The 13585-nt window shown below is 45.8% G+C and overlaps 1 protein-coding gene across 1 annotated transcript in view; it reads left to right on the top strand.

Moving 5' to 3' along the window:
• The window catches only part of Ankrd55 (ankyrin repeat domain 55), a 95636-nt gene extending 92001 nt beyond the window's left edge, over positions 1-3635 (top strand). The window contains 2 exon segments of the mRNA XM_028884426.2: positions 690-782; positions 3002-3635. Of these exon segments, the coding sequence (XP_028740259.1) occupies positions 690-782; positions 3002-3123 (215 nt within the window). The 3' untranslated portion in view covers positions 3124-3635.
• Positions 3636-13585: the final 9950 nt, after the last annotated feature.

Here is a 13585-nt window from a genome sequence, read left to right as displayed (position 1 = left end):
ACAGCAGTAACTTTAACCTAAACTCCCCCACATTGGTATGTGCAGCAGGGATTGAGAAACACTGTTCTAGGAAAATGATACCCTAGCCATCACTCACACTCAGTAGAGATGCCAAGATAGGAGTGATACCTCTAATCTACATGACTGGCGTTTTCCCAACTTCAGATTTTATAAGTTTAACTCTTGAGAGCAACTCATTGTGCTTGTTGATGACATTTTATTTAGATTAGTTCCATTGAAATATGGCTTCTAGATGTGGCCAGATGACTGGGTGGGTAAGGGTGCTTTGTTAACAAGTCTCCTAACCTGAGTTCTAGTCCCAGGATGGTGGTGGGAAGATTTCTACTTAGCACCTAGCACAACAGGGAGCAAAGGCAGAGGCCAAGTGTAGTGGCTCACGCCTGTGACGCTAGTGCTCAGAAGACTGAACTCCACACTCACACGGGTGCGTGAGTGCACACACACCCCAAACCATCCCCCCGTAGGTGTGTAAATTTAATAAAAGCATTTTTTAATGCCTTCTCATTTAAGCCATGAGTGGTGTATAATAGAGTGTGGCCATTGGTATTGTCATTGTGTCGGTCACTTTACAGGATCTTCAACAACTTTTGTGGCTATCTTGTCCATGGACTTTGTAATTTGCTTCTCGTTGAGTCTCAGGTGATTGATATGCATGTGTTTGTTCCCAGGACAAACTCTTCAGCATCTCTCCCCAAACAGACCTAAGTTCAGGGATCTCCCTTTCACTCGGAACAGCCTCGCACCTCTGCCGGACCAAAAATGTAAGTACTCAGACCCCCTCCCACCCTCATCCCCAGCTTCCTCCACAAGCATTAACACGTCTAGACAAACTCAGCAGCATTGCGCTTTCTTTTTGTTTTTCAAAAGAACGTCAGGTGCCAATAATTGTGCACAACCTAAAAGGTCCTTGAAATTAGTAATGTCTACTTTAAAAAAAAAAATCTTTTCTCCCCTCAGGGAATTTTGCTTGAAACACAATACTGGAGTTTATTAGCTATGTATTATTTAATGTCTTTAAGAATGTACTTTAAGCTAGATGTGTTGGGACATGGCTTTAATTCCAGCACTCAGGAGGATCAGAAGTTCAAGTCTAGTCTTGGATGTATAACGATGAAATTTGAGGCCTGCTTGTGCTACGTGAGACGACTCTCAGAAAGGCAGGGAGTCTGAATATGATTGATTTCTTTACTGTGTGGGACCCAGCAGTTATTTACTTGCAAAGTAAACATTCCTAAGCAGAAAGGAAGTACTTGACGTGTTTGGTTTGGTTCTGTTTTGTTTGAGACATAGTCTCACTGTGGAGCCCAATCTGGCCTTAAAATCTCAATTCTCCTGCTTCACCCTCCCAAATGTAGGGTTGCCAGTCCATTCCAGCATGCCTAGTTTCTTTTGCTTTCATTCAGTTAGCTTTGTTTATTTATAGTCACAATATTTTATGTAAAACTCTCATAATGTAAAACATACTCTTCTTAGACCAGAAACCTTCAAACTGAATAAGCCCAAATATCACCTGGCATGCTATTCCAGGGGACCCAACATGTAGAAATGATGAGTTTATAGATCCTTACACCCATACTAGGAGGCAGGTTTTCTCCCAGTGTGTGCCCACTAGGCAGGCAGGGAAACTAAGTTCAGAAAGGACTTGTCCAGCATCACGTAGGTAGCACCTAGCACAATCGGGAACAAAGCCAGAGGCCAAGCTTGTTGCCTCCTGCCTGTCGTGGAAGTGCTCAAAAGGCTGAAGCAAGGGGACAGAGTGTGAGGGCAGCCTATGCCACGTAGCTAGTTCAAGTACAGCCTGAGCGATGTAGATACTCTCTAAAAAATAAATAAATAAATAAATAAATAAACAAACAAACAAACACACAAAAACAATAAAACAAACAAGTGTAAAAGCTAATCCGCTACCTCATGAAACAAGCCAGTTTAGTTTCTTCTTTGTACACAATCCTACCCTGTTTAACACACACGTACACACACACACACACACACACACACACACACACACACACACACAAAACCCCTCTGCATTCATCTGTGAGTTAGATCATTTTGGAACTGGCCTAACAATTCCAGACAGGCTCCTAACCCTTTCCCCTCTGTTGCTGCAACAATAAGGCCAGCATGATGAGACTGTCAGGATTGCATGAGACAACATGCGTACATGCCTGAGACACTTAGCACCTTTATTGACACAGAGTAAGTTGGCAAGATGCCCTTTCTCCCCCAGAGTTTGAATGGGGCCAACCAAGAGTCCTAGGACTCCAAGTGAAAGCAGTAAACTCTGGGGTCACGGCACAATGTCATCTCTTCATGGTGATGTCAACTCAGAGCTGGAGCCGTCTGTCCAAAGTCAGGGAGTTAGAAGAGAAAGCCAGGATTCCTCCTTGACAGACCGACCCTCCACCCTTACTGACTTGGGCAAAGTGAGGGCTCCAAGTGGGGTTGATTTTTCTCCCTGGGGACTCTCCAGCCTGCACTCACCTTTATCAGCTCCCTTGGCCTTGTATGTGGCCTGGTAAAGCCAGAGAGGCTTTCACAATTTAATTCCAGGAGACAAGACAAAGGTCTCTAATCAATTTTGCTGAATGCAAAGAAATCAGACAAGCCGAACTGTTCCTGAAAGAAACCTGAGAGCCTTTGGAGGTTTGCATGAAAGCAAATGTCTCCAGGCTTGTTCAGATCTGTGTGCTCAGCTGCTGCAGCCCAGAAAACTTCTCTGCCAGGCACGCACAGCCAGGTCACGTGGGATCAGAGCTGTTGCAATCCTGTATTTGTGCATTTTTCAAATCCCTCACGTGTAGGAAGCCTGATTAGATGTGAGCACACAGCTTTTCTCCTTAGTCCAGCTCCCACCAACACGGGCTTCTCAGAACAAGCTCCCCCTCCTTGAGACATGGCAGGGTTCCCTGTACCATCCCCTGGTAGCCTCTGGGAGAAGCAAACTCCAAGGTCTCTCATTCTATCCTCTCCAATCCAGTTCTATCTGGAGAACCCCTGAGAACAAACCGAGTCCTTCCAGCGATCCCAAGCCAGCGAGGACATGGCCCACCACCTGAAGAGGCCGAGCCGTCTGCCGATTCCACCCAAGATGAAAACTAACTGCAGACGCTCTCTGTGGAAATCTAGAAGATATGTATTTTTCAACTCTCTAGGGGTGAGATTACTCTAGTTTCTATGAACAAAGTCTTAACTTAGTAAGCTGTGTTCTACAAGCCATTCACAGTTTTATAATTCAAGATTCCTTATTTCAAACAAATGCACTAGCTGAACATGCACTTAAAATCTTTGGGTGTGCAAACGTTACCAAGTCAATGGGTTTCTGTGGGCCCCCTACACACTGTAATTCAGAAACGAAACACATTACTGGCAGGAAGATTTAGGATGTTTCATTAATGTTTGTGGCATGTTTCCTGTTTTGTCTCAGTTGTTTTTTGTTTTTTGCTTTTCTTTTTTTTGCTTCTTAGATGATTTTCTGTAATTTTTAAGTATATGCTTTGCTGAATTAAAAATATACATATATATAAGAAAAGTAAACCTAGGCTTGTTCTTCACATTTGTTTCCATCCTTCCTTGGCCCAACAAAACTGAATTAAAATTCAGTACTAAATTCCTATTGTGGTCACAGTGTATGGCTTTGAAACGCACAATCTTCTGCAAAATATTTTGATATCGTTGGTTCTTGGCTTAAACCCAAGTCACTTGATGGCGTTTATGTCTCGTCCCTGTTATTTAATTATCTCCACCTTCTGTTGTGTTCAGCTACATCTGATGACCCTGTAATAAGAAGGGTCATGAGAGCTAGCAGCGTGTGCTTCCTGGCCTGAGAGAATTTCAGGCTGGAGGCCTTGCCTAAAGTCACATTAGGTGACAGTCACTCCATGTTATATTGCCGGGTCTGCAGGTTTTGGAAATATAGCAAGTGTAGCATTTACTACTTTATATTAGGTTTATTCTCTGGTGAGACTAGACTCTGCTGTTATGATATAGAGCCTTCTTCTCGCGGCATATTACAGGACGTGATGTGCACCCTCAAACACTGACACCTGCCCCCCCACGCCGCCCCCCCCCACACCCCCGGGAGGGAGTAGAGATGTAGAGAGGGAGTTGTCAAGGGCAGGGGTAGTAAGAAGTGATAAGAGGTGGAATCCATCCAGTCGTGGTTGTACTTGAGCCTGTGAAAGCAAAAGCAGATGGTTTAACCTCCTACACTGAGCAGAAGCTAAGGAAGAGCAATCCCCTGTCTCACAGAGGAACCTTTTCTTTTAAGCTATTTATTTATTTATTTATTTTACATCCCAAGCGCAGTTTCCCCTCCGTCCTCTATTCCCGTTCCCCTTCCCCCCACCACCACCTCCCTTCTGCCCCCCATCCATTCCTCCTCGGTTTCTGTTCAGAAAGAGGCAGGCCTGGGATTGGGAGGGAGGGGGAGACACATGGAGCTCCCTGGGAAGGTGAAATAGGAGAGATCTCATGGGCGGGCTGGGGTTAGGTGGGAGTGGCCAACCAATGACTGATCCAGCCTGAGACTCATGTCACAAGAGTGAACCCACCTCTGACACTGCCTAGAGTGCCAGGACCCAGAGGCTGGATGGCCCAGAGATCTAGGATAGAACCAAACCTGATAGAAACAGGTGTAGACCCACCGCCGAACATTGGGCCTAGCTTAGGGATCCTGCTGAATAGAAGGAGGAGGGATTGTATGAACCAGAGGGGTTAAGGAACTTTAAGATACAGCTTCTGGGAGTTTTTCTTTTCTTTCTTTTTTCTTTTTCTTTCTTTTTTTTTTTTTGTTTTGTTTGTGGGGAGCTTTTGTCTTTGAAGCTTACCTGTTTGTAAGCATCAGACTGTTAACTTGTTGAGTGTCTCAGCAGGCTACTTTAGAATCCATTTTCACCCACTAGTAAATGCCTTTCCCTGTACTGCCTAGACTAGCCGGGGTAGGCCAGCTTCTGCTCCAATAATAAACATCCCCAACATCTCATTGGTCAAGGCATTTTGTTCCTCAGCCACAGTACATGTCCCATACCAGTTGACAGAGTTAGCTAGTATAGATTCCATCTCGCCGTGGTTTCCGTGGTGATCAAGGCAGAGGAAATGAGCTGTGAGTCACCGTTTCTTCTCACGTTTCTTTTGACAAATCAAACTGTGTGGACGTGTGACTAATCTCAAATGGGGGAGGAGTACGGACACTCAGTCTCTCTGTGTTTGTAGAAAAGAGGGAATTAAAAATATTTATGCCGGGCAGTGGGGGCGCACGCCTTTAATCCCAGCACTCGGGAGGCAGAGCCAGGCGGATCTCTGTGAGTTCGAGGCCAGCCTGGGCTACCAAGTGAGTTCCAGGAAAGGCGCAAAGCTACATAGAGAAACCCTGTCTTGAAAAACCAAAAAATATATATTTATAAATGATCATCACAATGACCACAGCTAAACAGAGAGGGCCCCTGACTGAGCAGATAAATCGAAACAGAATTTTAAATGTATTCAGCTATGGATAAAGCCACCATCCCCTAACATCTGGGTTGGCTTAGGTGCGCACACAAAGAACTTTCCAGTGTTGGGCTTTTTGCTCAACTTGGCACAGGAATTTTGTTAGCTATAAAGATGTGCTACGCTGCCACCGCTGCCTCTTCAAACAGAGCAGCTGCCCTCCTGCCATGAGGTGAAGTGGCTTAGGGCACAGGTTGATCGCCGGCTACCCTTTAACTGACAAAACCAGTGTTGAGCACCGCAGTTTAAAGACGTCATCTCTGGTTGGGCGCTATTAGGGAGCGGCAGAATCTAAAAGGGATGGGGCTTATTAGGAACTCTACTGCCCATTGGGGACCGCGAAGGGAACACTGGGGTCCCTGGCTGGGACCTCCTGTTTGTATGCCTCATCCTGGACAGGCACCATGCGCTCTCAAGCAATGGTGTGCTGCCTCCTATGGACCAGAAAGCAGCATGGACAACTGACCAGGAAGCCAGACCTCCCAAACCGTAAGTCAAACTAAGACTTTCCTCTTAGAGCTGAGTACTCAGGAATGTCAAGACAGTAACGGAAAGCTCACTAACACACTAAGGATTCGCCAGGGTCGGCGTTCAATTCAGGGGTTGAGTGTCCGCCTCCTGCCCATGAGGCCATGTATTCAATCTCCAGCACTACAGGAGGTGGGGGGCGGGGAATCACCAATTAGTCCTTTTCAAAAGTTTCAAGCCATCTTTTCTTCTAAAATTTGTTGTTTCATTGCTTACACTTCCCTTCATTACTAGGCATGTTGCTGTGGATGTCTTTCTGTATGCTGCGAATATGTGTGGCTCCCATTGGATAAAAAAAATAAAGCTGCATTGGCCTATGGCAGGGGGGCAGGATAAGGTTAGGCGCGACATTCAAACTGAAGACGAGATGAAGAAGGGTGGAGTCAGGAGAGACGCCAGCCCGCCGCTAAAGGAGCAACAAGACGCCAGCAGACCCGTAATGCTACGGCCACATGGCAACATATAGATGAATAGGAATGGGTTGAATTAAGTGAAAGAGCTAGCTAATATAAGCTGAAGCCATTAGGCCGTACAGTTTGTAATTAATATAAGCCTCTGAGTGATTATTTTATAAGCGCCTGTGGGACTGCGGGTGGGAGAGATTCATCCCGACTGCGGGACCAGACGGGACACAGAGCAACTTCCCTCTACAGCACGTGTCATTTGTAAACAAACTCTTTCATCTGACTTACTCTGTAACATATAAGATTGGTCCAGTCATTTCCCCGCCCCCCTCTCTTACAAGACAAATAATTTGAGGCAGAAAGAGAAGTTAAGAAACTTGGCCCAAATTCTATGGCTATTAAGTGGCAGAGCCAGGCTTAGCGAGAAGGTTTCTTTTGTCCCACAGCCCACATACAGAATGCCCAGACTATCGTTTTCCTGGTCCAGAAATGCATTCTCATTTCATAGTGCAGTAAAGTCCTTCTTGACTTTTATGCCGTTCTGTCCATCTGCACAGGCAAATTGAAGCTCCTGTGACTATTTGCAGAAAGTACACAGAAACTGAGTACTTTGTGTTAAATCCTCAGGGCTGTGGGAAGTCACGGTTCTTTATTTCTTAGTTCCCTGTGGAAATCACCTGCCTTAAAACTGGGGTCACTTCTCCTCGTAAATACGTAACTCCATTGTTCTCACCTCCTTGGAATTAAGCCAGTATAAATATATTTCTGCAACTCTACACTATTTATTTTAACTCTACCAAAACACAGCTTGACGCTCAGTGTGATTTAGAAAAGCCCACTAAGTAACAGGTTAGAAAGAAGACAAACATAATCATTAATTTTGCTTTGGCCTCTGTTCTTTTAAATTAACCCATGCTTGTCTTCCAGCAAATGCTTCCTGGCACTTGGCGGGTGGCCTTGAAAACAACCCCTTGGAGACAGGGTCAGAATGAGGTAACTAAGAAAGCATCATATTTGACCTTAGCGTGAAATATAGTGCCCAAGCGAACAAAATTTAAAAAGGAGCGTGATAGCAACTCTTGCATATAGAGAGCTAGTCTCTTAGCATATCCCAGGAAAAATCACATTTAAAATCAAGTAATTCAATTAGAATTGCATACTTCTTAGACATTAACATGGAAATATTAATTAAGATTGGTAGATGAAGACGGCCAAGCAACTTTGTTTGTAGCTTAGTGGCAGAGGGTTTGCCTGATGAATGAAATGAGGACGTGATAGCTCCAAGGTGTGGTTGAGGAGACAGTTTTAACTGTAGATATAAGGAGAGAACAGCCAGAGGCGTCTGGAAGAGTCCAGAGCAAGAAAGCAGTAGTCTGAAGACCACAGTGGACTGAACTGGGCCATTGAGAGGAGATGGGGGCGGAACAAGAGAGTCAAGAGGAGAGAGAGGGTAAAAGGAGAGGGGGGGAGTGAGAGAGGAAGAGAGAGAGAGCAAAGGAGACAAGAGAGGGCAAAGGGAGAGAGAACCAGAGGACCAAGAGGGTTTTATAGGGATCAGAAGCTGGGGGAAGGGAAGCTAAGCACTCCCATGGGCTGGAGAGGTTTAGGCAGGGGGTGGATGGGAAGAGCTGAGAGGATGCTGAGGTGAATGAAGTGAGCCTAGGCCCCGTGTGCCATACAGTTAGCCATTTGTCCTGGGTTACTCCTGGACCTGACACCTAGCATGTACAAGTCTGTGGGTTAGATTCCTAGTGCATGCCTGTGCGCGCACACGAGCACACATACACACCCACACCCACACACAGCCTCTCAAAGTAAATGCCCTCTGTTGTAAGTTCCATTCAAGTCTAACTTTGGTTTTCTTGGGTGATTGACCAGGTTCCAGAATATCTTCAGAAGTCAAATCTGGGAAATCAGTTGAGTAAACTGTATCAAAAGCTAGAGCGTTTCCAGTCAGCAGGTTATACACACAGCTGTGACTAGTAGGATAAAAGTCGTTTTCACACAGATGTTTGAAAAACAGGAAATGAGTTGTTGATCATTAAATTCCTACTGTAATTTTTTTTTCATTAATGGTGAAACGCCTTGCAGTTGCTAGCAAACTACAGGCTACAAGAAAGCCATTCCAGTCAGCTCAGGAAGATGAGGTAGAATGAACTCGTTGACACTAAAGGGGGAGCTCATCTCTAAGATAGGAAGGCAGGGGCAGGGCAGAGTATTTGACCACTCATGCATAGTGGATGCAGATAACCAGTATCTCCGGTGCATGTACTGACAGTGGACTACCTGAGTCAGAAGCGTGGATGTGTAACCAGAGTTTTCAGGGTAAAAGCCTGGCTTCCAATGACACCAACTAGCAAGGTTGGGCTACTCATCCTGAGCTGCCCATTAAAGACATGAGTAACAGTGACGACCAAAGAAGTGAATAGAGATGAAGGGGTCCAGAGATCCCCCAAGTCCATTTTCCAGGTACTCTCAGGAGCTTTGGGTTTAAATAGAGAAAGAAATTGGGGGCAGGGCAGGAGGAAAGAACAGTTAAGCAATCTGGCCAAGGTGTGGTCCCCTTGGTCACTGACTCAAAGAAGGAAGGACTTACTGCTTCAAGAAGAAGGGGGAAGAAGTCTTTGTTGCCTGAGTGGACAAGTGTAAGCAGAGGCGGAGCTTTTCTGTCCCTATCGCCCCGTCCCAAATAAACACACAGAAGCTTATATTAATTACAGAATGCTTGGCCCTATAGCTCAGGCTTATTACTAACTAGCTCTTACATTTAAATTAACCAGGTTTTATTAGTCCATGTATTGCCACGTGTCTGTGGCTTTACCTGTCCTCTAGCATCTTGCTTCTTGGACAGTTTGCTCACGTCTGTCTCTCTTCTTCATCCCAGTCCTCAGTTTGATTGTCCCTCCTAGCTTCATCCTGCCTTGCTATTGGCCAAACAGCTTTATTATCAACCAATGAGAGCAGCACACACTCACAGGGTATAGAAGGACCATCCCACAGCAGACAAGAGTTCTCAGGAGATGATTATTTCTGCTCCAGGGAGTAGCCTTGCCCTCATGGATAACTGCCCTCATCTGGCAGGTTGTCTGTCCTCGGAAGTTTTAGTTTGCTTTAAAGTCAAGATAAGAGGTTTATGACAGTGTATGAGACAGATTAGACAGGCACTCCCCGAGTGACTGACATGCCCGCCTGAAGAGGTAAGGCATCAGATACAGGCTTCTCTTCTCCCAACATTTAGTTCTCCTGTGGACCTGAGTGAGAAGTCAGTGTTTTGGGTTTTTTTTTTGGTTGTTGTTGTTGTTTAGCAAAAGCAGCTTCAATCAGTAGGAAGAATGAAGGACATCATTTCTATTGCCTCTATCCATGTGATGTAAAACTGCCCCCAAAAGCTTTTAAGATAAGCCAAGTATAAACATTGACTACTTAGACACTGACAATAGACAGACAGTTATGAGGAAGTGATCCGAGTCCAGAGATGTGTCCCCTGTAATGAGCAGGTCAAGGCCTGGGATCAGTCTCAGGAAGAGATCCACTTTCCTTGACTAACACCTCATGTCACCCAGAAGACCTTCCCCCTAAAACACTGGGTTCTCTCTTCCCAGCAGAGCCAATATGACGCTGGAGAACATTCAGACAGAGGAGCTCAGTGTTGGTGGAGGGGGGAACTAACGCCCATTCCCTGAAATAATGTGCCCTCCCCAACTCTAGCAAATAAAAGCAATAAGATATCCATGGACAGAAGGGGAGGGAAGAGTGGGCGGATGAATGAGGCTAAATATTCATGAGTCTTCCAGGAAGTCCCCACTTTGTCTCCAAGTGTTCTCTTTTCCTATCCACCCCCTCACATGAACACACACTCTCTGGCCATTCTTGGCCAGTCTAGGGGTTGTCATAGAGACTATAAACTGCCATGGTGCTAGTGGACCAGAAACTGACTATGGAGATGTATCCCAGTGACATGGACATGAAGCTAGCCTGCCAAGGCTAGACAAAAATGGCTTACAAACTTGCTCGATTCAGTCTGGCTCTGGAGGGTCAGGCACACTGAACATCAATTACACAGACGTTCAGGGAAAGGAGAAACAAGACTGGCCTCAAATGTAGGCTCACAGGACTGAGGAGATGGGTCGGTGGGAACTTGCAGTGAAATCGATAGAGGACCTGAGTTCAGCTCCCCAGAATCCACGTAAAAGCCAGGACACAGTAGTGGGTATCTGTCATCCCAGAGTCCTCACAGCAACATGGAATGTGAGATGTCCAGTCTCTCAAAGGCCAGGTAGCCTCTATTCACAGCAGCAAAGAACAAAGAGACGGAGACGCTCAAACCAGGTGGGAGCCGAATACTGACACCTGAGGTGGTCCCCTGACTTTCCTATGCACTCCACAGGATATGCACAGCTGCATTCACACACACACACACACACACGCACACACACACACACGCCACACACACACACACACACACACACACACACACACACACACACACGCACACATACCCACACCCATAAAAGCAGCAAAGTGGTGGGGCTCCCGGATCTAGAGACACAAACACATCTCCTCCTCTGTAGTCCATCAGGGCTCAAGAGGTGGCAGGAATGTAAAGACATCCATGGGCTATGAGCATCAGGTTCCCTCTTCATTGGGTCAGAAGCTCATGGCTCACTGACCAACTCAGAGAGATCCACCTGCCTCAGCCTGGCAAGTGCTGAGGTTTAAAGTGTGCACCAAGTCACTTGGCTTTTAAATACAAAATGTACAGACTTTCCTCTGGTGATTCTGACGATAGACAGTTGATTTGAAAGGCAATAACAACATGCCTGGGTTTTGTTGTATTAAATAATAACGTTTCATCGGGCACAACTCAATCCAGCGGTTAGTGGAACCTATGCAATGTTTGCGTGTGTGAGTCAGCACTACACGGAGAACGGGACTTCCCCTGGATGTTCATCATGAGCCAAACACACCTTAATGAGTAGTCACAGGGGACCACTGTCTCTCCCTGGTACCCTGCAAGCCTCGGAACAGCCACAGTTCAGTTTAGCCGGTTTTCTGTTCGAGGTGAGTGGCCTGGACTTGATAGAGATGTCTATGGCCCATGTTAGACAGTATGACCTCTCCTCACCCACTCACGCTATTAACACGCAGGAAGCAAATCTGGGTGCCCCTCCTCAGATCCCCTTCTATCTTCAGAAATAAACAGCAGATCCAGAAACAAACCCACACAGTGCTTTCCTTAAAGTCTGTTCTTCCAGAATAAAGAGAATTTCTGTGGTTTGGATTGTGACTCAAGTGTGTCCGTGGGATGAAGTAAGGAGAAGGAGGGATCCCCTTTTTAGAGGTGGGGCTTTGGGAGCTGACTGGGCTAGATAAGGTCATCAGGGTAGTGGTCCCTGCAGATGAGTAATGGCGGCGGCTTTGTAAGAAGAGGAAGAGGTGGGCACACAGGCCACACACATACACTCACACACATGCGTGCACACATGTACCCACACTCCTTGTCTCCTATGGGCTGCCCCAGGACTGCCAGTGAGAGGTCTTCACGCGATGCGGCTTCCCTACCTTGGACTCAGAGCTGTGAACCAGAATAAACTAGTTTACCCGGTCTGCAGGTATGCTGTTGGTGACAGAGAATGGCCTGATTCAGGGAAGCAAAGGTTCCACATATATCCAGGCAAGATGTAAATTCTTCCCACAGAAGTGGATATGGACAGGTTTCAGTTGCATGGTCAGTAGCTGATATAGCAATATGGTGGCTATTGTTACCGTGAAGAAAAATTAATTTGCATGGCTCCAACACAACATCACCCAATGGGTCAGGAAGGCTGCAAAGATCCCATTGCAGTGCCAAGATCTAGGAAGTTTGTTTCTTGAGTCTGTAGCCCAGGTTGGCTATGAACTTGTTTTCCTTGTTTACCAAATACAAGGTTTACAGCAAGTTCGACCACGCTCAGGAAGCTCCTGAATCTCTCTCTGTCTCTGTCTCCGTCTCTCTCTCTCTGTCTCTCTTTCTCTGTCTCTGTCTCTCTCTCTCACTCTGGACTGTGTTCCTGCTAAAAATACAAATGACTGTGATACGTTTGTACATTTACTCATTCAACAAATATTTACTGACTGCTTGGCTCTGCAGCAAGAAGAGGGCACAGACTAGAAAAAGAACAAATTGATAAGGGTCCGTCAGTCATAACGGACTTTCCTAAACTTACTAGAGAAAAAGGTCCACATTATGAATTTTACTCAGGGTTTTTGGGTGTGTGTGATTTGAGACCAATAAAATTACTTTTAATAAAACTAAATATCAAGTCTAAACTTGCTTCTCTCTTTTTAATTCTTCCATAAGTCACAGCCACAGAATCCTTTTGTGTATATATAGCTGGGCATGGTAGCATGTATCTGTAATCCCAGCACTTGAGAGGTAGAGACAAAGGCTCTTGGTAATCCTTGGCTACATAGAGATGGAGGCCAGCCTGTGCTACATGGAACCCTGTCCCAGAAAACACAACAGACCATAATTTAGGATTGGTGGCACATAGAGGTAATCACAGAGCTCTGGAGACCGAGGCAGAAGGCTAGTCTGGACTATATAGCAAGTCTGAGCCATCAGTTTGAGCTATTCAGAAAGACTCTGTAAGAGAAAGTAAATCCTGAGTGTAAGCAACACTTGAAGCAAATTCAAGAGACAGTCCAAGTTGTTGACACTGTGCCTCTTCAGGGTCCTGAAGCTCAGAGACAGTCTTTTTCAGTTGTTGTTACATGGTCAGGATGTGAGCAAATCTGGAATGTTCTTACAGATGTCATCTTACTGTCAGGAACAAAGAACTCGCAGATATATTACAAAGCTCTCCTACTTTCAACATAATTTCTTTCTTTCTTTTTTTTCTTCAATGATCCCTCAGGTCAGCACACCAGTTCTGAGTCAGTGGGCCTATGGGAAAGGAGACCTAAGTCTTGAGAACATGTGAGGGTGTAAGGGGTCCTGAGAACCTGCCTCATCACCAGCCCCCTTCAATCTGGTCAGGGCCCTCCGTTCTCAGCCCTTGAGGATTAGCTTGGGGAGAGGGGTGAGCGGCATCAGGATGCAGCAACTTCGCAGTGCTTATCACAGGAGAAAAGCCCCGGGTTCCTCGTGCTAATGGAGTATG

Source organism: Peromyscus leucopus, chromosome 11 (genome assembly GCF_004664715.2).
Source record: "Peromyscus leucopus breed LL Stock chromosome 11, UCI_PerLeu_2.1, whole genome shotgun sequence".
Taxonomy (NCBI): domain Eukaryota; kingdom Metazoa; phylum Chordata; class Mammalia; order Rodentia; family Cricetidae; genus Peromyscus; species Peromyscus leucopus.
This window is presented reverse-complemented; position numbering and strand designations above follow the sequence as displayed.